This window comes from Sciurus vulgaris (genome assembly GCF_902686455.1).
Source record: "Sciurus vulgaris genome assembly, chromosome: 4".
Classification (NCBI taxonomy): Eukaryota; Metazoa; Chordata; class Mammalia; order Rodentia; family Sciuridae; genus Sciurus; species Sciurus vulgaris.
In genome coordinates this window covers 13,824,623-13,849,706 of record NC_136464.1, presented here as the reverse complement: position 1 = coordinate 13,849,706, position 25,084 = coordinate 13,824,623, and the positions used below count along the sequence as shown (strand labels likewise).

The window sequence follows — 25,084 nt, the reverse complement described above, 5'->3', positions numbered from 1 at the left end:
CGGTCTCTAAAAACTGTTAAGTTCTCCCCCCATCCCCCGAAAAGTGATTTCTAGACTATGCATCACTAGAGACATTTTTGAATCATATTTCTTTTCCTTGCTTCTTCAAAAACATTCTTAAATGACTGCTTTCAAGGTCATTACAAAGTCTACAAAGTATGCTACAATTTTAGTTGGGCAATAAATTAATTTGGTAGTTATTCTTTCCTAAAGGATGATTGGAAATATTTAGTAACTAAGGTAAATACAGAACTATAAAAGACTGGACTGACTCCTCTCATTTTAATATATGTGCGTAAGTGTGTATGTGTCTGAGACCCCATAATAAAATGTTACCTTCTGCTGATGCTGAATTCTCTCTTCTTCAAGAAGCTGGGTAAGTTTTGCATTTTCATCCAAAGCTTTCAAAAGCTGCTGGTCAGGGACAGAGCTCTGAAGCAAAAGGTGGCTTTGTCTCTTTAGCTTGTTTTGTTCAATGAACATCTGCAGAAGTTAATTACAAAAGTGTATATACCAATAAATTCCACATATATTCTCAACTGCAACCTAAGCAATGGGAAAGTACATGGAGTTTTTATTAAGATATCAAAGGGGAGTCCTGAATTGCATAACAGTCTTAGGGGTAGTGATCACTAAAAGTTCATTTCTAACTTTATGCAATCTTCATACCTTCATCCCTGCCTCAAAGAGGGCATTCATACAATAATCACATCCCTTGGTTTTCTAATATTTTATCATTGCCTTAAAATACATTAATACTGTCACAGATGATAGAACTTACCTTGTGCCATATACTCCACTGAGTATTTCACGGGCCTAGTTTTAATCCTTACATCATCCTATAAGTTAAACACTTCTGCTACAATAGGTTAACTTTTACTATATGCTATGTGATACACATGGTGATAATCATCTTACATCCATTACATCATCTAAACTATAAGCCAATACTGTGAAGTAGAGACTGTCATCCCATTTTACTGATAAAGCAACTGAGGCTCAGTGGGGTTAAGTGACTTTCCCAAGGACACACATAAGTGGCAAGACCAGGATTTAAATCCATATCTGTCTGATTTACAAGCTCAAACTCCTAACCACTTGACTAATCTCTGCTATTTACTACACTCAATGTTTTAAGTCAATTTGCTTTCCCTTCAGCGATGACAGTAGGAAGATAAAGGGAAAGGCGGGGGGGGGGGGTCAGTATACTAATATATGTTAAGCATGTTATAAGCAACTTACATCAACTATTCATCAAATTCTCACAACTGTGCACAACTGAAAACATTTTCTATTCAACTGTTATTTCTTTTCCTTAACACCATATCCAAGTTGGCCAGTGGGTGATTCCAAGCACGAAATGTTTTACAAACTATGAAATCTCTAAATAGTAAAGTTTTATGCTTTCAGATTCTTAACAGCATCTTTAAATGTACATTTTTAGTTAAAGGTAAGATATGTACTGTAAGATGACTTGCTGTACAGCATATATTCCTTTGTACAACAATACGTTCATCGTGTAACAGAAAACATCAGTGAATAAAACTCAGGACAAAAAAAATTACCTTCTATTAACCTTCATGTGGAAAGATCACAGTTTTAATGACTGATGCATGCCTTAAGCTTAACCCTTGGTCAGTATTCTTTTTAAAATATTTTTTAGTTGTTGAGGAACACAGTATCTTTATTTTACTTTTATGTGGTGCTGAGGATCAAACCCTGTGCCTCACACATGCAAGGCAAGCGCTCTACCACTGAGCTATTGCCTCAGACCCCTTGGTCAGTACTGATCTCCAAATCAAAATCAAGTCTTGAATATACTATATTAAAATGCTCACATTTTCTTCCTATTAGGGGGAAAAACTGCCCAAAGCTAGCACTCTACCTATGCAGAATTTATAAAAACTCACTCAACTGCAGCAGTGTTCTGCAAAACCAAAACACTGCTAAGTCAAACAGGTAAATATGCAATTATACACAGTACATGAAACCTGCATCCTTCCACTCAACTCCTCACCTCTATGGGAGTGAGCATGAGTGTGTGTGTGCATATGTGTGGGGCTGGTGAAGAGGAAGCCTAGAGGTTTCAAAGTACAGAAGAGTTATCAATAGTTCATCACAGTACGTGGACTTTTAGACCAATGGTCTAACTGAAATGAATCATTTCTGATTATCATTATGATTATTAAGTAATTTCCTTCTTATACATTTCCCCTCTTGAAACATAGCTGGGCTCCCTTTCCTGCATCAGAAGGCACCTCAGATGAGCAGGAAAGGCCTGCAAATAGCAGCTGAGGTGAGACCTGGAGTTTCCTTCCACAAAGTTGTGTTTGGGGCCAAGCCAGCAGGGTCACCACCCGGCAGTAACCCAAGTGGGTACAAGCTCCCTGTCAAAGCAGGGGGGTGACAGCACTGCCAGCCACTGTGTCTCTGGACTTGGCTCTCTTGGGAAAAAGGAACAGTGCCCCTTGTCCAGCCAAGACTCTGGAAAACTGTTCACCATCTCCTGAGCACCACCACCTCAACTGCATCATCAACATGTGATACTGAGTCAGGGATATTAATAACATGAATTCCTTTTGCAAAACCTCATCATAATCCCTGAACGGTAGTATTGTAAGAGGAAGACCTATATAGAAGATTTTCTTTAAAAAACAAGAATAGCTTGAAAAAAGCACTCAATAGACTATCTTCTCTGAACTTCAAGATGCCTACATAAAAAAATTCTAAATAACTCCTCTTCTAAAAAAGTATTTCAAGAAAATTCTGTCACCAAATACTAATGAATTTGGTTTTCAGCTCTGGTAAGAACTTGCTGGCTCAAGTCCAAAAGCTCGTTTCATTTCAGACAACACCATAGGCATCAGAATTTCTGAGAAATTTCATAAATCTTTCCTAAGAGTAATAATGAGAAAAAAATTCTTATGTTGTTAATTCATTATTTTCAAAATAATACTCCAGTATCTAAATTATTCAGAAAGAAAAAACAACCAATTATGTAAGTTTCATAGTTTATTGGGAATACATATAGAATAAAACATCTTAGAAAAGAAAAACACTACACTGAATAGCAAGAAAATTTTTTTAATCAGAGTCGTGAAAATTTTTTAATATGTTATTTAAATTTTAAGAACAACACAGCTAAGAAGGCATCTGACTTTTTGTTGAAAGGGAATCATGCTTTTTAACTGAACTAGTATGAGTAGGAGCCATTATACATTTGAGAATTGTATTTTTTACAAGTACAAATATTCCTTTTGCAAATAAAAACATAAAGTAAATACACTTTAAAAATTGATTTCTAAGCTCCAAAAGGGCAGGGCTCATTTTGCTTTCTTTGGCATTTGAATATGACATCAACAGTGTCTAACGCAATCAGATGCTGCTAGGTACTGAGAACAAAATGCAAAAGAGGGAGACCCTCCTGCTAAACTAAGCCATGTGCCTCTCTGCAGCAGTTACTTGTTGAAAATCTGAGAATCTGCGAACTACAGAAAAGGGAAAACATCCTGGTTCCTGGTTGCAATTGAGCACTACTTTTTTAAAAAGTTATCTTCTCACTATTGTGTAGATCAACCTAGATCTCTGCACCCCAGTAACATAAGCATCACGCTCTGACCCTCCCTCTTCAGAGGTCCCCCTCCTCACTCCTGGCTGACAGCGCAGCGCAGCACTGTCGGCTCTGCTGGACACAGCTCAAGGTCCCAGCAGGTGAATGGCAGAGTGAATCAGTCATTTCCACACTCTTTCTGTACTCTTGCTTCTCCCATCTATCTCCTCTGCACAGCCTTCAAGTTTTTCTTTGAGTTGCTTTGTATTCTAACATCACTGTACGAACAACACATGGAAAATTGAAAATGTCTTGAGATAAGACCCTGGCCTTCTGGGTCAAACTCAGTCACCCTTTTCCGTTTTGCAATGGAGGCATCTTTCGTCCTCCCCACCCTCCTGCCCCCTCCACTATTTATTTGGTTGCATTATTTATTCTGCTGCCGCTTTCCCACTGGGCTCTAACACACTTCAATTCTGTTTTCCTTTCTACAAGTAATAAGAGAATGGTATTCACTCACCTTTCATTAAACTCTCTGAATAAAATGAATCATAATATTTCAAATCAGATGTACTTGGACTTCACCCTGGGAAGAGTTTGCTGCTAGCACAGAAAGACCCCACACACAAAACCATAATCTGATTGTTCAAATGCCATTCCCATAAAACCATGTCTTCTTCTACAGCCTTGGTTCCTCTCCCCAGGCCTGTTTCACGCCTCCTTAGCTACTCCTTCAACCTGCACGAGGCACACAGATTCAAAATACTTAAACAGCATGGAGTTTTCACTGCAGATCAGCTCTACACCACAAGTTCAACCAACTCACACTCATCATTCCCCTGAAAATCATCCCCAGAGCCAGGGGACACCCAACGACTGCATGTCAACGGGGCCAGAACTAAAGAAGCTCAAAGCTTAAGAGGCTGAGATGATGGAGGTACAACATGGTGGTGTTCCCCAACCAGCAGAAGAATCAACTCATGTTAAGACAGCATCAAACAGAAGCTGGAGAGAGAGGTGGATACCATGGTACTATTATCTCAGGCGACAGATGGACTCAAGCCAGCCTCTCATCACAAGTTAAGGGTGCCACTAAATGTAATTCCTTCCTCCCACAGAGCACTTTATAGTTAAAAAAATACTTTTTAAAAATCATGCCATTTGTTTCTAAAATCCTTTTGGTTCAGTTTATGTATCAGTATCTATTTTACAGGTTATAAGACTAGTATCTGACACGGCCAGAATCTGAACCCAAACCTTCTGCACCAACTTCAGTGAACCTGATACCATTCTACAGCTACCATCTTGACCCAGGTGCTCCCTAATGCAAACTGGTAAGTTTTTTATTCAACCTCAAAAGGGTTTTTCCCCTTATTTTTAACTGATACACAAAAAATGTACATATTGATGGTGTACAGTATGATAACCTAAGATACTCATGTGTGTGCATATGTGTATGTATGATGATTAAATCAGGGTGATTAGCATTTCCATCTCCTTAAACATCTATCATTTCTTTGTGCTGGGAAACTTCTTCCAGTTCTTTATGAAGTATATATAAATTTTAAAATACAGACATCGTACTGTGCTACAGAATGCTGGAACTTACTCTTCTTATCTGAATGAATTCTAATTCTTTTTTTATTTATCACCCACCAAGTCCCTTATGAAACAAAACCAAGCGCCAGGTCTGTACGACATACCCACCTCCTGTGCAAACGACTCTGCTTTCTTTCGAAGGTCCTTCTCCAGCTCCAGGTTCACTTGCATCTCCTCATACTCTTCCACTGCTAACATGGACACTTAAAAAGACGAGGAAAAGAAAGACTGTACGCCATGCAAATTGTCAGGAACATAGATGAGGAAGAGTCTTAGGCATGCAGGGCCCCGTCCATTCCTGCTTGGCATGTAAATTGATAAAAGCTTTTTGGAGGGTGTCCTGGTAATGTGAATCAAATTTCTACGACTATTCATACCCACTGATTCAACAGTTCCACTCCTAGGAACTGTTTGGACGCAAGGATGCTATGTGCCTTGTTGCTAAAAACAGTGAAACCGCCTAACATCAAAGATCAGCAAACTGTAGCATAAAATATTATTGTGCTATCAAAATTATATTGTAAATGCAGATTTAGTGAATGAGAAGACATTCATGGAATACTTTTTTAAATAATTAAATTATAAAAATTAGTGCAAAATTAATTCTTCTTTCTAAGTCACAGAAAACACATCAATAGGCAGGTCACAGGCCAGGAAACATATGAAAGGTCAAAAAACATATGGAAAGATGCTCACTGTCATTAGGGATCAGGAAGCACAAAGTGAAAGTACTTTTCTATATCCATCAAAGAAGGAATTTGCAGAAGTTAAAAAGTGTGTCTATCTTGTTTGGGAAGGATACAGAGCAACGGAATCAGATATACTGCTAAGAGGAGTGTAAAATGATATCTATTTGCAAAGTAGTCTGGCATTACACAGAGAAACTGAAGATAAAATTTTACATGTGGCACATATATTAGTGAAATCAGGAGACACGTATGAGAACTTTCCTAACTCATAACAGAATAGCAAAACAATGGAAATAACTCAAATTTCTGCAAAAAAAAGTCAATGTGTGAGTGAATTCTGATAGGGTTATCTTGTGGAATATTAGTAGTGAAAATAAACATGCCACAGTTATGCCCTTTAACATGGAGAGATCTCACAAACATGAAAATCTGCAGAGGTTATATGCAAAATGACTCCATTTATATCAAGTTCAAAAACACGCAAAATTAAACAATGTGCTATTTAGGGATACATGTGTATTTGGCCAAACTTAGAGAAAAATAAAAATAAAAATTTGACAAGGGGTATAAGCAGAGAGATGCTTATGGGCTTGTCAGGTATTAGTAGGTAAAGAGAGATTTCCTTTACTAGTATTCTCTTCCATATACATTGTAAACATATGTAACATAAAATTTAATGTATACACGTTTTTAAATTAGAATATATCCTAAAATGTTAACAGTGCTTATTTCTGAATTTTAAAGGTTAAGACTGTTTTTCCTTTTCCTATACAAATGTAAGTATAACCTAATAAAAGGAATATATATGTGTGTGTATACACACACGCGTACATATTTTTACATTACATACAAATTTTAAGTCAAGTACAAATGTGTGTGTTACTTTCAAGTGTTCTTTATGTCTACAAAGGAGGGAAATGGCCTTAGAGCCATCCAGGCCCAGAGGACTAAAGGATTCTACAGGCCAGACACCTTCAAAAGGAAGGTCCTCTCAAATAAAAGTGACAGCCTTCTTTGCTACTCTTGACATTTAGTAGCCTACTCTGTTAAATAATGGCACAGACAGGACCAAGCGGGTAATGACGCCACTGGAAATTAGGAATGACTCGGTCCCAGCATACCACCCAGCTGCTCCTGGTGAGGCACCCCAGTCCTGAGCTGAGTCATGTCACTAAACTCTTTCAAAAGGCCCTCTTAATGGCTGCTTTCAGACACTCTTCCGCAGGCACTTCAGTTCTAACTGACTAAGGATGGGTTTGCTGTGTAATGACATAGAATTTCAAACTCTGCTCTGTAAATCTACTGCCTCCTCAGATGAAAGACGAATGGTCTTACTCAAGAAAAGTAATGTAAGTGGTGGTTTGCAGTGTGAATTATAGGTCCCCGAGAGCTAAATGATTTTTAGAATCTATTTAAAAAAAGAAATTTTGTGAAGAAAACAAAGAAGACCACAACTATCTGAAGCCCTGGGCAAGATAATTGACTCTTTTCTATGTTCAAAACACTATAATAAAAAGTGAATTTTCACATGTCCAGGTCCCTTTGACTTGGATTCTGAAAGAAACTAGGTTGGTCCTAGAGGTGTGTTTATTGACATCCACCTCTCTGCCCACACAGGGGGCCCTCTGAAGGCAGAGCCACATGATAAATCTCTGCAGAACCCTGTTTCCAGCACAGTGCCTCAAGCTGCCCAATCCTTTGACACATTTCTACCTGCAAACGAAGCAGGACCTGAAGAAATGCTACAATCCAGCGCATCTCCCACACTTAACTATGAGGTTTTTTATTTAAAAATCCCAGCTGTTGAGTGACTTGAGGATTGACAGCTGCCACCAATGACAATATGGAAAGTCCTAGGTCTAAAAGACTTCCTGTCAGCATCACAATTTCTAGAATAGAAAGCCAAGTGGCTGACGGAGAGAGGGAGAACAAGAAGCATCCTGGGTCTCTGCTATGGTCTGGATGCGGTCTGCCTCCCAAAGGTTCACGTTGAAAGGCTGGTCCCCAGTGTGGTAGCATTAAGAGTGGTGGAACCTTTAAGAGGTGGGGCTTAGCACTCAGTAATTACCTCATTGTGGGTGATGCCCTCAGAAAGGAGTAATGTTGGTCTCAGAGAGGAAGTTAGTTCTCCTTAGAATGGAATGTTATTAAAAGAGAAAGACCAGCCCCTTCCTCAGCTATGGCTTTCCATCTTGCTATGAGATCTCTCCCGATCAACCTGCAGTCCCACTCTGATGCCATCCATCATGCTGTGACCAAATCAAGGGGGCCCTTACAGGCACCAAACCCATGCTGTGCCATGCTCTTGAATCTCTCAAACTAGGAACTAAATAAACTTCTTTTCTTTCTCAAGGTCCCAGCCTTTGGTATCTTGTTACAGCAATGAAATACGGCTAATACAGTCCCTCCCCTCCCTATCTTCAGGAATGTACTGCAGCATCACTTCCTCAAACGGGGACATAAGCAGCAGCCCCCAGGAGACTCTGTACAGTTTTCTCTGGAAGTAGTCACTGGAGATGTTGTTCTCTCACCATGAGACCAGGTCTGATTTTCCTGATCATTAGTTTGTTTTTATGCAATTTGTTTAAATGGTCATGAATCCCTCATGACCCTGGAGCTCAAAGCCAAATTTCAGCACAGCCCTGAGAGCAAGTCTGCATGTACTCTATAAATCAGTTCATATTCTCAGTTCCCCTTTTCCATTTTCATCCTCTTAACTTGAAATGTTATCTCTTTGCAAGTATTCCCGGTAGATGTTCTGATCTTTGCACTGAGGTTTACTAAATGACCTATCAAAATAGATAAATGCTGAAAGAACAGCCCAAATGGCTGTGGTCCCAGGACACATGTAGGACAAAGGTAGCATTTATGTCTGAAGTCCCAAAACAAGTAGTTTCTGAGCTCCTCAAGTGAAATCACTTTCAAATGTGATAAAGGGACAGGAATGGAAGGGACCTGCTGCTAGGAAAACAGTCTAGGAGAAGATTTTGGCTACAAGAGTCTTTAGGTAAAATGACACAAAACACATGTACACAAAACACAAAAAATGACGTATGTGGTCGAGAAAAAATACTGGAAAGACGTACCTCTGTTGCATTTTTCTAAGACTTTTCTCTGTTCAAGAACTTCTGAATTTAAAACAGCCTTTTCTTGTTTAACTTTATTTACCTAAAAATGTAAGATTTTGAGGGGAGAAAACACCCAACATTGTAAAACGAGACATATGGCAACATGTGACGCTCAAATGGCTGTTCAGTTTGCAACACAACGTTTCCAGTGGGAAGCTGCAATCCTGGGCAAGACCGAGGCCTCTCCCGCGCTCCTCCTCACAGCTTCAGAGGCGGCGACCTGAGGGGCCCTAGGTGCGACTTTCTCGCCCGGCGCTGCTGGTACCAGTATTGGTCCCTAACCACGACTGTGTCCTAACCCTTCAATGTACATAATTTGTACTTTTAATACAAAAATCCAACCACAGATCACCCAGAAAAAACACAAATCATTCAGTCAGAGATCCAGTACTCAACTAGGGAACTCGTTTTGAACTTTGATGACTTATTTGCTTGAATATAATACTTATGAAAACATTCTCCCCAAACTTAAATTTATGAAAGAACACCTGACATAAATCAATACTCAAATACATTAAGCAGATATGTTTACATAATCTAAAAATACTCAAAATACTATGGATCGTACTACACTTGTAAATGCAAACCCTGGAATGATAAGCACCAAGTTCAGGGGAGCTGGGAGGAGTGAGGAGAAGCTGAGAGGCAGCCAGGCTTCCTCCCTCGCCAGTGCTCTATGTGCTAGGCTGGACGGTGGGGACGTGGATGGTCACTGTCGTGCTCATTGTACCTTTCAGATGTCTGAGACAGTCACGATAAAAATACTATCTAAATGTCTTCCAATAATACCTCTACGAGGAAGGAGAGAGAATCATCAATAAACCATCACCACTGTGGTCTGGGGTGCATAAGGATGCATTTCCTGCCCCTCTCCTGTGGTGATTCAAGACACAAGCTAGGATTGATGGCCCGGAAGGCAGCTGTGAGAGACTGTGAACTGCTACCTTTCCTATAAGCCTTACTTTTGCTTTTCGTCACTATCCTAAAGTCCCTACACAAGTACTATTGTCCTCCTTCCTATTCAGTACAATGTTCTGCCATAGTAAGGTGACGAGATGTAATGTACAAGAATGGTGGCAACTGGGTGAGGCTGCTCGCTGGTGGGCTCAATACCCTGGCATGCTTGGCAGCCACCTGAGGTGCTGTCGCCAGTAGGCTGCGAAGCTCTGGGCTTCAGAATCTGAGCACCATGGAGACAAGTTAAATCAACATGGTGGAGGCAGACTCTCAGAGCCTCGTGCAAAAACAAGGCCACTATGTGGTCCTGTTCTTAAAGACACTTCAAGGGGACAGAGAAAGAGTCTCCAAATCCTGGCTTGAACCCCCTCTCACATCTACTACGTCTGCCTGCACTGCAGGTACACAAAGGGACAGCCCTTCCAAACCAAGGCAGACATCCCCTCGAGAAGCAAGATACTCCCTTCCTTCTTTGCCAGAAGCAATCAAGTGCATGACTGAAAAAGCAGCTGACATTCTTACAAATCTGCCCCACAAAGGAAAAAATATGGGGACAATGAGGAACATGAAATGCTACCTAGTGTTTTATTTATTCAGCTAGGCAGTGGGCACCTGAGTGTTCAATGATCTTGTTTTCTAGAACTTTTTGTATGTCTGAAATGGTGGAGGGGATAAGATAAAAATTGGTACATGGTTCTTATAGCAAAACTTAGCTTGCAATAGCAAGTTTCTAATTTAGCCAGTCCCCAAACAGACCTGTGGTTTGAAAACATGTAAGGCCTTGCCTTTCAGGCCCAAATACGTACTTCTTCAATCACTTCCACAAGTTTGCTCTTCAGATTTTCCAACTCAATGGCTAATACCTTCTTTTCCTCCTGAACAGACACAATTTGATCTCGAAGTTCTGCATTTTTAAAGAAAAAGAAAAAGTTTTTCTTTTCAAATAAATCAAATATTGTCAAAAAACTGAAAATGCCAGTCCACAGGGCTTATGGTCAAGGTTATTTGACAAAGAGAAGGAAAACAAAGGGTACCTGCATGCCCACCCCACACACTCATGGCTTTGTACCAGGCAACCTCACCACGTCGGATGCACCAAAGTGAGTTTCCTTTGCAATCTACCAAACACAAATTTGAGGAAACTATCCAGCTTATGGAAAGTTAAAAGTTCTTAAGCTTTCAGCAAAACAAGTTTCAGCACTGTACTGTTTTCTTTTTTATTTCATAAGCCATGGCCCTTGTCACAACACAATATAAACAAACAACTGGGCAGTTAATAATTTGGAAATTTGGGGCTGGGGTTGCAGCTCAGTGGTAGAGTGCTTGCCTAGCATGTGTGAGGCACTGGGTTAAACTCTCAGCACCACACGCAAATAAATAAAGGTCCATTGACAACTAATAAAAAATAATTAATAAAAAATAATAATTTGGAGATTTTGATTTGAAGGAAAAAAATCCTGACTTCCTGCCAATTCATGGACCATAAGTATTATTTGAACTAACTTGAATACGTAAAGAAGGGTTAATTCTAGTAATTTTCTCTCTGAAGTTGCGGGTGCTTCATTTCTTAATTAATTTCTTCTTTTTATTATTGGGATTTAATGAGAAATGTTACTAGAATGTAGACATTAGCAACTTTAAGTACAAAAGCTTCTGGTGTTAAGTTACCTCTGCCACTCAAATGTTTAAAAATACACATGGATTAGCACAGACTACTTAAGTTTATATCCGGGCCTACTGTTTTGCCACTTTGTTTTTAATTGCTTTTAATTTCTTATCCTTCTCCAAGAGCAGTAAGAAAGCTACTATGTGGTTATTTATAAATTGCATTAAACTTTGTACGTGGACCCAGCTTGAAGAAGTTCTCAGTGATTCAATTCTAAATCACTTTCTCCACTGGCTGGCTAATTACGAAAGGAAGAACATGAGACTGTATTGCTCAAGACCTAACAGAAAGGAGCATTATGAACAAAAGGAAATCCTTTAAACTTCCTCATATTCTCAGCCAGCATAAACCCTATTTTGTCTCGGGTTAAGAGGTTGAAGAGTCAGGGAAAGCCAGGTGTACCCTTCCATCTTTATACCTGTACCTGAAATTTTATCTACCAAATAAACAGAAGAGTAGTACTTCTGAATGTGTACTAGGTTGAAATGCTCCAACAGTTGTAAGCCAGAAACTGCTTTGTGACATGTTTAACAGAAATGATGCGTATGTTTGTACTTAAATAAAATCCGTGTGCACTGAAGAGACAGTTTCCTATGCTCTTGCCTCACAGCACCATCTGCTAGCCAGCACTGTTGTTTAATATTGAAAACTGCTTTTAGCTCACTGCTTAAATCAGGTGTTCTTAGAGGGCAGAGGCTAAGAAATTTAAGAAGGAATCTTCTCCAAAGATTCTAACACAGAACTAAAGAGAAAGGGAATACACGTGCACAGATCTTTTGGTGCTAGGAATGGGATCCAGGGCCTTCTGCGCCACCTAAGCTTATACTCCACCACTGAGTTAAATCCCAGCCCAGGTGAACTGTCTTTCGATCCATTCTTTCTTTAATAACACATCTAAAACTCTCTTAACGCCTGGTCCGTATTCTTATGGGTAATGGTCTAACCGGCTCTTTCTAGAGACAATACTTTCAAAGATGCTAAATTCCAAACAAGAAAGCAATCCAGAATTACAAGTGTGATACCCTGTGGTTCTCAACCAGGCTCTAGGTGGTGGGGCTCATGGCATGCTCAGTAGTGAGCAGGGTCCCACCTTTGATCTGCTTCTGACACTGCACTGACACACAGGTCTCGGCAGCTCCATCTGTGTCCCCAGCAGAGTCTTCCTCGTCGATGTTTATCTCCTCGGTTATGACATCTGGTCCCAACTTGGCCATGTACAACATGCTGATCCTTTTCAGTGTTTTATTTTCTTTATTTAGCTGAGATAACATGCAAACATGGTTATTTTAGCAGCAGTCAAATAATTATCTTGGGTTTTTAAACAATAGACAAATTAAGCAGGTTTTTGTCTTGCATACTCACAACAGTCACAGCAGGACACTATGATTAGCAGATTCATCCAACAAGGTTGAGTTCACATGTTTTAATATTAAATGTATTACTTTAAGTAAGACCTGGCACCTGGATTGCAGCCAGCAGCAACTGTTAATGCTAGTTATGACCAAGAGAAATAGATGTAAGGAATCAAAATGAAACACCAGTGTTTCTGATTATCAACAGTCTTAATATATACTCTTTATTTAAAGTAAATTTTCAGTTTGATGCCACACTGGAAATACCTCTTAAATGTCTGCTTGCTCAGGGTTCCCTCTTTTCTGAACATTTCCATTCCATTTGTTTGTTTGTTTGTTTTGTGGTGCTGGGGATTGAACCCAGGGCCTTGTGCACAAGAGGCAGGCACTCTACCAACTGCACTATATCCCCAGCCCAATCATATGATTTCTGTGGGATGACCACCCCCAAGGCATTCCCAGCCATTGGCTGGAGCTAGTTAAGTCCAGAGATGAGACCTGTGACCCAAGCTTGGCCAATCAGTTCTCTTTTCTAGGAATTTTGAGGCTGGAACAGAAATGAGTTTCCATGTGTCTGAACACAACAGGTGCTGGGGAGCCCACTCCCCTACTCACTGAGGAAGAGAGAAAGGCAGTACATAGCAAAGGCAAAAAGGAAGCTGATGTGGAGAGAGGGGCAGAGAAAAGCAAGGAGAGGGTTCCCCAAGCCCGGATTCATTCCCATACTGCTCCTGACTCACAACTGGGATTCTCCAATATTCCTCTCTAACAAGTTCCCACATCCTTCTCTTTTCTTGCTTAAGCTTGTTCAAGATGTGTTTCTATATCTATACACAGAATCTTCATAAATCACAATACAAGAAAATTCAAGGTAGCTCCTATTATCTCTACAAAAAGAGTTCTAATTCAGAGCAGTAAAAAGGAATCCTAATTTGTTAATGTATTTGTTAGTCCTTAATAAAGAATGAGTGGGTTTGAATTTAACAACTGACATTGGAAATAAATGAACATAATTCACTGGGATGCTAGTTTATCTTCTGTATTGTAAACCTGACACTAGAACAAGAAGTTTAGCGTGATGCGTGACTTGACTGGCTTTAGCCCTTCCTCTGGGATCATAATTTGGGCCCTTCTGGGTTTCCCACAGCCCACTGCAGTCTGGGCGATCTGATTCTTACCCCACAATACAGAACCACGTGTCAGGGTCTGGAGCCCAAGAGGCTTCCTTGACCTCCCTGAGGCATCAGGAAGAATCTCTTAGAAATAGATACAAAAAATCCCATGGATCCTTCCAGGGAAGACCCAGAAGGTCTACTCAGGGAGTCCCTTTTTCCAGTCCCCAGTCCCTATCTCCCCACATTATACTACAAGATCAGGGATAAGAGATGTGGCCCATACGTCCCGACCCCTCTTCCTTAAGATGGAAAATTCAAGGAGACTGTTGTAGGTCCTGTAAACCACGAATGCTACATCATGGCCTTCCAACAGGCTCACGGGGTCTTCTTATCAATTCTCACACTGTGACATCTTTTCTTAGTGTTAGAAGGAAACATCACTTTAAGAAGAAAATGAAAAAAATGAAGACAATTTATAACTCTGCCTCCTAATATTTAAACAAATGACTCCCAAGTCTACACATTACAATCTCTAGAGAGTAACAGATTCACATTAAAAAAAAAAAAAAAAAAAAAAAAAATCCTGAAGCTTGTGCCCTATGCCTTATCAAGGTCTCTGGCCATGAGGCCCAGCCTAGTACTCTTTCAGAACCTCCTGGGATATGCATCCATACTAAGAATCACAGATGCAGAGTCATGGAATGCTTCAGCACACAACCCGGCTGGCTCCGTCTGTCTCTGGACCCTACCTAATCCTTCAGTCTCTCACTTCTCATCAGCAGAGGGTAGAATAGTTTCTAACCCATATGAAGATTAAATGAGGTATTACAGAGGACAAGTTCAGCAAATGTTTTAACTATTACTACTAAAAAAAGAAGGCTTAGTTTTTATGTCTAATTTTTCTTTGGAAATCCTTTATCAGCTAGTTTTCTTCCAATAAGGTGTGCATCTACACATTTTCTTCTTCCAGAAGACTCATGAAAATGCTCATTTTTGCCTTCTGGTGCTTAACGTATTTCTTCCCAGACCACCATCACCTTGATACCTGATAACCTGAGAGGTAACAGTTCTACACTCAAAAGAGCTTAAAGCCACTATCAAACCAGGCATCCAAATCCATCAGTTATGGGTCATTTGTAATACAACTACTCAGCAGAGTCATTAGCTTGAGGAAAAAACACAACCACAGAACATCATACCATTTTCATATTTTGAAAGAAGAAATAAAGATCTGCATGCCTGAAGTTTTATGGGCAGACTACCTAGACATTTTTGAGAATTCTGAACTCACTGATTTTAGCTAAGCAATTTTACTGCAGCTACTCATCAAGTTACAGATTAACAGCATGCTCCCTGTCACGTGAAACCCTTGTAAGTTGTGACGCCCTGTAACCAAACCTATTACTGTATTCAAATTTAAATAGTTTTTACATTGTCACAGTTTAATGAATATTTAAAGGAACAAAGTAAGCAAATTACATGGCTTTGAAGTGTCAACTTAAAATAGTCTACATTTATCAGTTGAACTTCCATATTTTAGCAAAGCAAAGTATCCACATTGTTTTTAAGAAAACTATGACGTCAAATTGCATCACAGGAATTAAACATTCTGAATTTGTCATTAATTTGAAGGGAAAGGTTTAGGAAAATAATTAACTTATAGAAACTTCACTGCTCAGAAAATGGAGCCTACTTTTGAAAATGACAACTGATACCTAAAACTGAATGTTCTATTTTCACTTACTGATCGCACTTAAAATGAAGTTTCCAAATTCTGCATTCATATCTGATAAGCATATCTACAGTGTTGGATTAATTCTGTTTCTTGATTTGTTATTTTTACTCCAGGCCCTATGAATTCACATCACATCCTCAGAAATAAACTACACGTCCATTTTCTAAAAGGCTCCTTAGGCTAGGAAACAAATGGAGTAAGTTAAAGACCCTATGCAAGAATGACCTTAGGGATCAGGCATCAGTGGTTTCTAAGTGGAGGTGAATACCTGGTACCTGGCAGCTTTTCAACATACATTCACCTGGGCCACGCTCCTGGACCAAGTGGATCTGGAGCACTCCTAAGGTGACAAGCCTGGTCCACCCAGACTTTTAGAATGCTTGGACTATAGCTCAGAGAGGTGAATTCTCTTGCAAAAGTTACCTGTTAAATGGGGGGGGGGGGGCGTAATTCTGCCAATCCTGAGAGGTGGCCAGTATCCTCACCTAGATGTACTACTGCAACTGTTAAAAGTAAGAGCAAATACAGCGACTATTCGTAGGCCCTAGAAGAGTCACAGCAGCTAGTTTGCTCTTAAAAAAATATTTTTCCTTTGCTTATTTCAAAAGAAATAAAGGAAATGACAGGAGAATTCATACATCATCATGGATTGGGGAGCTCCAGTGCTGTGCAGCAGAGTAAAAAGGATGTGAGAATGCCCACCCTGTCACTGTTTTTAAAGCAATGGCCTGTAATGCTATGTATCCTCAGACAAATAACAGGAGAGAAGTTACACACACAAATTTATATCCTTGGTTAAGTTCTGATTGAATATCTTATGAATTCTAATGCAGTGTCGTTATGCAAACAATTAAAGCAAATACCTCTCCCATGCACACTGCTAATGCACACAAATTAAATCTATTTATTTATTTATTTATTTATTTATTTATGGGTGGTAAGATTTCAGTCACATCCAAAGAAATACTCCCGAGGAGGCGGATGTTGAGGTTGGGGGAGGGAAAAGAAACACAACCAGCATTAATAATGAAATTTGGTTGAAAATTGCTGTAATCCATTTTCTGATGAAGTGGTTCAGATGCATTTTACCCAACCCAAAATACATAAGACAGAGATAAAAACATTCTTTAATAATAATGTACTTCTGATGAGACAGAATATAGAAAATTACACACTTGGTAAATTCATCAGCTAGAGGCAATCAGCAGAGCACCGAGGTCACCTTTAGCATGCCCTCGCTCTGCTTTCACGAATAATCACCTGAAATATAAGGCTGGAGGCTGACTCGCTCATCACATTCACACGGGACACAATCACTGCTCTTTCCTGTCACACCTGGGTAGTTTTAAATTTGGTTAGCATTTAACCAAACGCAGAGACACTTGGAAAGTCCAGGGCACCCACAGATCACTCTGGGACCACGTATGCAGGCAAAAGGCACCAACGTGGAAACACACACGTGCAAACACTCAGTTTACAATCAAAACCACGCCTGCACTGAAACATTACATAATCCCATTCCAGGATTCTGAGACCCACAACCCTCTCCTCACCATCAGAGTAGGAAGATTACAGAACTGGCAGAGTCCAGCAGGGCAGAAGCTACTCTCCAGGAAAACGAGCTGAAATCTGAAAGCTCAGAAAACATCCCTGCATTAAGGAGAGACTCACCTTTGTTGCCAGGGCCTCAGCGCTTTCTCGACAAGTCTTCTCTATTTCAAGATGGTTCTGCATGAAATTAACTTCCTCTATAACCATGTGAGAAACTAGGAATGAGGGGGAAAAAGTCTCAGCATTCAAGGATTAGTCAGCTATTCCAGAAGCCCACGCATCGTCCCATGATTAAGAATACTTCAATTCTTTCTCTGGCTAGCCTTGAACCATTAACAAGGAAAGTTTTTAAGAGGCTGACCTGACTACACTTAGTTCATATTTGAACACAGAAAGAAAAAAGAACACAACAAAGAAACTGCACTACTCTGACACATATTTTAAGAGAACTATTTAGGAGGTTTTAAAGTGTATATTTTCTACGTGGCTAAGTATGCGGTAGATATATATGCTAATTTAAATAAAAGACTCTCCCACAAATGAAGAGTGGCAAGATGTCCTTCTTAGCAGAACGTAACATGTGGATCTAATAAAGAAAATTAGCTAATAAGAAATAAAATGAAAATAAATCTTAAATTGATCTATGACTGACGTAACTATGTGGCAGCTTAACTAAGTGTTGCAATATTAGTCTTTAAGAGTGACTGTTATTCCAAACTCCAGAGAAGTATAACACTGAGATTTATGTAGTATGTGATGAAAATAAGGGTTGATAAATTGTTTCCAGCATCATAGGCTAGCAGGATTAATGGGAAAAAATCTAATTTTACTTGATAGTTTACCAACATTGAAAAAGCTGTTTTAGATTTTTTTGGTAGCTGGTTCATGTAAATTGAGATTTAAAGGTACAGAGTCATTTAGAACTTGAATTATATTTTGAGGATCAAGATCAAGTAAGAAAATGCCAATTCCTTCTACCCCCATTTCTAGTTAAAAGGAAATCCTCAGAACTTCAAACCTAACTGTAGACATATATATTTATTGACGTTTGTTTGGCTTAAAAAAAAAAATTAAAGGACCCAAATGTGAAACCCAACAAAGTTAGGCAAAAAGCTCTGGGCTCACATAACACAAAGAGAGATTACTTTTGCTTCATTTAAGCTTAATTAACCTGCAATTATGATTAAACTCAGGGGGAAAAATTTCTCTCCAAATTAAATACAAAAATGTATTACTTCCTAAGTCTGTCCAAAGTTCTTATTATGTTAATATTCAAATTCATAAAGCAGCACTAAATGGCCAGAAACATCTCTAACCTTGACATTTTTTCAGGGGTAATAATAATCTGCCGCAAATGCAGGCCAACCAAAAACCACTTAACTAATTAGTAGTTGCAGTCACCGAGAAAAACATGAATCAACACTGTTATTACAAGTGGCACATTTGAGTGGCATCTAATTATGACTTGATGAGCACGATACTTGCATTATCAACATTACTACTGCATCCCATCAGGGCCTAAAAGCTGCTGATGGCATTGACTTCGAGAAACTCCCACTCAATGGTACAGCAGCACCCAACAATCGGCTTGGCAGGGGCCCCCCTCACTAAATGACACGTTAAGCGTAATTACTGGTAGACATTGTAAATAAACAGGATTGGAAGTGAAAATTGTACCAAGTGCATAAGACACAATCTGACACATTGGAAGTGGCAGCCTTAATTGAGAGTTTCTTTGACTGCTCAAGATCATTTCAACTGCATTTCTCAGAGGACAGTGATTATAACTGTGGAGACAGACGGCATAATGGTATCAGCACTGCTGACAGAGCAGTGAATTAAATTGTATCTGCTGTGGTGTGAAAGCCTTGATGAGAGGTACAGATGCCTTAGTGGTCTTATCATTACAACACAATGGTCATGTTGTCATCAACCTTTCTGGCTCCAATTGAAAAGAAATGATTGTGTGTTGAAGCTCCCCCCACACCACCCCCCTTGTCCTCTTCTATCTCTTGTTCTGAATAGAACCAATTTTCAGAGAGCTATGAAATCACGCAATAGGTCCTAAAATGCAGCTGCTTGGCATACAAACGGGTCCCCATTAAACTGGAATCACACACAATATGTGTTTATGCCAGAAGAACAAATAGAAGCTGAACACAGGCCAAGTTTATTCACACACACAAAGCCCATGTAGCTCTTCATCAATATAATTGCCTTTTATATTGTAGTTTAAATAATAGGCTCTATTATTTCCTTAAAATCCTAATATTCCTGGCATTTTATCACTATGTTTACAAGGTAGGTTCTTCAAAAATGTGAAGGAAAGAGAAAAGAAACCTATACAATTTTTACAACATCAAATATTACTTTGAATTTTTAGCCTTAACTACTTGACATCTTCTGCCACAATCTGGTATTTCTACTCTCATAACAAAAACATAAACACTCTGCATTTTTCATAGGAATTTGACTTTTTATTCAATAACATTCTTGCTCATGAAAGAGTAAGAAAAATCATTCCACAGTACTGAGGTTTAGGCCTAGCAAAAAGGGGGATGGGGAGAAACATTTATTTTCTAAGCATTTTGTAAAAAGCTGCGCTGTGATTTAACTTGATAGACTTGGCCGAGGAGGACCTGCCCACGTCCTCCCCAAGGCTGGCGCAGTAGACTCCATCAGGTGGGGTCTTAATTTCTTCCTCAGAGAGGGAACAGTAGGAATTCTTCATTGTACTTCCATTTTCAGTTTAAGAAATTATCCCAATGCTAAATCAGAAGCACAGCAACCCACTTACCGAATTCCTAAGTTCAGAAGGAAAGAATACTTCAAAGGCAATTTATCTTTTAAAAAAGCAGGACCCCATTTCCAAATGCGAAAGTTGGGTCACATGATATAAAGCAGAAATAGTCTTGATGTGGAAATTTAGGTGTGCCCTTTCAAAGAATGAAAGGTTTTAAAACCTTTAGCTGTTTATTTTACGGTCCTGAAGTGGGTCTGTTCTCTAACATCCATGATCTATGCCTACCATACCTATGACATTGCACGTCTGAATCACTGGAGATTTAAAAAAAGAAAAGAGATGAACTTGAAGTAAAGAGACCCTAATATGCTAGTTATACTTTTTAACAACAACAACAATAAAAAACTAATCTTTTAGAAATTCATACTGAAACATATAATCAGGAAATATTAAAATGATATGGTGACCGGCATCAGTTGTTAAGTAAACAGGTCAGTGACAGGAGTATGGACACAGAGAAAAGATGATGGGCCTGGCTGAGAGCTGTTGACGCCAGACCGTGGACCCGTGAGGGTTCATTGTACTATTTTCTCACTTTTGAAAAACTCTCAAATATTTTATAACAAAAAAAGTTTTTACAGACCCTAAGAGCTTTATGCTATAACTAAAAGCACATCAGCTGTTTCCACCAATCCAGCTTCATTAGCACCGTTGATCTGTCCTCATCTGTGACCTCAAAGTGCTCTCCCATACATGCCCCCACAGGACACATCACACTGCAGGGTGACAGGTTGCTTTGTTTTATTTTTTACTTTTGTCTTCTACTAACTTCGACTTTTAAAATAGGAATTTTTGTTTCACATGTGTCTGGTCCTTTTGAATCTAGCACAACGCCATGTACAAAGGAGGTACTCATGTTTGTCGAGAGGCTGGAGTTGATTTGTGAACACCCTTTTACAAGATGTTCCCTGTGGTGTAGAAATGATTAGGCAACAACTATCACCACCACTTCCTGAGCCTGACTATGTGCCCAGCCCCTCGCTAAACCCTTTATACCTGTTCCCCCATAAATTCTCATAATGGTCCTACAAAGCAGATGTCATCGCGGGCAGTTCTAATCTCACAATATCAAGGCCCACAGGAGTTAAGTGGCATATTCCAAATCAGACTTCTACCAGGGAAAGCCCAACCAAACCCACTCCCAAGGTTACTCCACTTTTCCACAATCTTTTCTACTTCATTATAGTTAAAGGAGTCACTTTAACTACAGGGTACTGCTTCCTGAGCCAACTTCCTGTCCAATTCCCAGCACCTCACAGTAATATGCAGATGAAGGACTTCTCTGAAGCACACATGGTGAACACAACAGCTTCTCCTTCAACATCAGATTCCTCGGGGAAGATTTTCACGTGTTAAGAAAACAGCCAGGAAGAGCAGGGCATGGTGGTGCATGCCTGAAGTCCCAGGAGCTCAGGAGGCTGAGGCAGGAGGATCTCTTGAGCTCATGAGTTTGAGACCAACATAGTGAAACTCCATCTCAAAAAAAAAAAAAAAAAAAAAAAAAAAATCCAGCCATGAGGTTGGCACTCATGCATGAGAACTGGTATACCCTGAAACAGAACCCAGACTCCAACACTGGGGCTTCAAGTACTTGAAAGGATTTATTTACTTCTCCTTTCACAAGAGTCTGTGTTTGTAGAAATATGGCATTGCTCTGCAGTGGTGTTCTTTGTGTAGAAAGACCAGGAGGCAGGCACAGGGACAGCTGGCAGAGGACCAAGAATGGCACAGAACTATATGTGCCCAAGAATGAATAGGAACATATGTGCCCAAGGAAAGGCACACTGATCTAGGGAGCAGTAGTCTGCAGCCTGAAAAAGCTTTTCCTGAGCCTCACTGAACTGCTCTTCCCACACTTGGAGAGCTAGGCCTGGTCCATAAATATCACAGGGATTCCAGATTCCAACTCTACACCAAAAGAAACTTTCCCCCAGAGCAGTCCCAATGTATAGACCCATATGCACCAACTTCTTGAAGGTCAGCAACATGAACTCTTACTACTTAATGGAGTCCTGACATGCTGGATGGTTTAGGAGATGACATGGTGGTAGCAGCAACTAACATTTATTAAGCACCTACTATATGCCAGGTATAGTATTAAGTGCTTTTATATAGATTATCTCATCTAATACTCAACCTTTAAAGCAGGACCATTAATCCTACTTTTATTAATGCAGATAAGTATCTGCTACATGGATTCACACCTTCACTGGTGATAAATATGGCCATACTCCCTTCATCTGAAATTCTACTTCTGTTCAAAAGCCATGAACCATTTAGCTCAGATACTTTTTTAAGGAATATTTAAGTTTTCTTATTCCCCATTTCCTCCTTCTTTTTTTTTTTTTAACTGAGTAAAGAATTAACACTGTTTTCCTGGCATTCAAACTTTAATTAAGCAGGCCTAATAAAGGTAAAAATTAAAGGTATACAACAATAACAGACTGTAGTACTAGCCTTTCAAATAATCCTTTCAGGTCTTAATTAGAGTTTCTCAGAAGGAAAAAATGCAAATTCTTTAAACTATCAAAGGTATTTAGAGGAAGACACAAGGAAAAGGGAAACAGAAGATCAAAGCAGAGTTTACATGTTACTCAAAAGGCTGATGTGGGGCTGGAGTTGTGGCTCAGTGGTAGAGCACTTGCCTGGCATGTGTGAGGCCCTGGTTCAATACTCAGCACCACATAAAACTAAATTAAATAAAAGATCCATTGATAACAAAAGGCTGATGTGGGGGGGGGGGGGTTGCTTCCATTTTTGCATAATACAAGAAGCAAAATCCTTACTATTACCTGGGTCCAAACCTTATGTGATCAATCCAACCGTAAGAAACTTGAACTATGCTCACCACACACAATACTCCAATCCACTATCAATAATTCAGTACATGAATTGGCAACAATGCCAATGGGATCACTCTTCAGAGGTGATGGGTGCCAGCGCAGTGTAAGCATATCCCACGGACCCTGCACTAGCCAAGGAGAAAGTCACGTGCACCTGAAATTCATGCACTCACAAGTAAGAAGTGTTTCTATCACAGCACACCAGCCTCCCAAGATAGGTTAGACCAGCAAGATTACCCTCAGATTTTCTTCCTTGTAGTCAAGTGATGAAATAAACTAGTTATTGAAATTTAACTATAATGCTATATTTTTAAGCTGTTTTTCCTTCCAGAAGAGTATAATATTTTGTAGTGTTATTACCGAGTCAACACTTATGATATAATCAGATAACCTGACTGATACAGCAGAGTGTCAGAGAAAGCCTTTGCTTCCAAGGGAAGGGGTCACTTTCCCTGCTACCATCTGGCTCTTTACCAGTGACATATTTCCATCTGACACTTCCAGGTCTGATCAGTTATGTTCTATCTTAGGGAATAAATAACAGATTTATATCACATAAAAAATAACAGTAAAAATTTAGAAAAATATTATTCTAACTTTTGTGGGAACATAACTTTCCTCAGTGAAAGCACTATTTCAAGCATTCAAACTCTTAAAAATATCTCAGCTCTATGACCCTATAACTGCTTTTCTCTTTTTTTAACCATTTTATTGAAGCATAAGTGACATGTAAAGAGCTGTATTGTTTAATATACACAGCTTGATGAGTTTAGGAATAAGAATACACACCAGTGAACCACCATCACCATCAAGTTCTATACCCATCACCTCCCAAAGTCTCCTCCTACTCTATCTATCCATCCATCCGTGCATTGCAGTGCCTCATGTATGCCAGGCAAACACTCCAACACTAAGTTATACCCGACCCCTATGTATTCACTTAGAACACTTAACATAAGATCTACCCTCACTTAACGTAAGATCTACCATCTTAGTATATTCTAAGTATATGATACAGTATTATTAGTTATAGCCACAAAGCTGCGGAGTAAATCTCCAACATAATTCCCTTTCTATGAATTAACCTAAGAAACTAATCAGATTACTATAAAGCTGTGTACTTTGTGTACTTTCCATGACATTAATTGTAACAGTTAAAAATCCAGAACTAATCTTTAATGAAAGAATAAATGATTGGTAGTGCCATTATATGATGGAATGCTATGGGCAACCAGTAAAACGTACACCTCTACTGACATGCAAACATGATAATGGACTGTCTCCTGAGAAAAGCAGGCCACCAAACCACATGCAAAATATGCATTTTTATATAAACATACTATACAAATTAAAAACACAGGAAGGACAGACTATACAATGGTAACACTAGCTTTTCTCAAGTAGTCAATGTAGCAAAGTAATTCTGTTCTCTTTCAGCTTTTTGTATAGTAAGATTTTCTATTCAAACTATAATAATAATGACCTCATAAAATAATAATGCTATTCCATTTCTTTAAAAATTACAGTAATAACAGGACATTTTTTGGGCAAATGGGAAGGTAATTTTAACAGTGTATATATCTCTGCTTACATAATCCCCAAACAGTTATATATTTATAATAATTCCACTGAAATGTGCACATACTTTTCTGAAATTCTTCCAGTTTTTTAACAGCTTCATCTCGTTCTTGCCTAATTTTGTCACACTGAAATGAGAAAAAAAAAAAGAAATGTTAAATTTATATCATAAATTTTAAGTTTGGAAAGGTGAGCAGGAGTAAACTTATAGGCAGCAGCGATTTTCCGAAACCAAAACAAAGTATCTTTAAAAAGCACCAAAGCTACAAGATATCTGTACTGCTCATCCCATTTGGATCCGGCCAATTTCCTTAGACTTCTAAGATAATGAGTCACCCTATGGTTCTTTATCGCCTCCGTAACAGATCAAGTTAATATCCCTGAGTCAAAATGTATTTGTTCTTTAAAAGAATGTTTGTGCTTCTTTTTTAGTAGGCACGTTTGTGCTGTTCTTCCCCCAGCAGTGGGACTGAACCTAGCACGTACCAATCAAGGACACTTCCACTGAGCCACACCCA

General features: G+C 39.2%; 1 protein-coding gene across 6 annotated transcripts in view; it reads right to left on the bottom strand.

Moving 5' to 3' along the window:
- The window catches only part of SHTN1 (shootin 1), a 96,035-nt gene that overhangs the window by 46,358 nt on the left and 24,593 nt on the right, over window positions 1–25,084 (bottom strand). For all 6 annotated transcript variants that reach the window (XR_013763247.1, XM_079136630.1, XM_079136631.1 and 3 more), the window contains exons 3-9: window positions 24,634–24,694; window positions 17,463–17,557; window positions 12,680–12,848; window positions 10,730–10,827; window positions 8,925–9,006; window positions 5,258–5,352; window positions 337–483 (exon numbers count right to left, since the gene is read on the bottom strand). Coding sequence is in view for 5 of the 6 variants with exons in the window: in XM_079136630.1 (XP_078992756.1) it covers window positions 337–483; window positions 5,258–5,352; window positions 8,925–9,006; window positions 10,730–10,827; window positions 12,680–12,848; window positions 17,463–17,557; window positions 24,634–24,694 (747 nt within the window). In the remaining variant the exon portion in view is untranslated. The remainder of the gene's footprint in view (window positions 1–336; window positions 484–5,257; window positions 5,353–8,924; window positions 9,007–10,729; window positions 10,828–12,679; window positions 12,849–17,462; window positions 17,558–24,633; window positions 24,695–25,084) is intronic.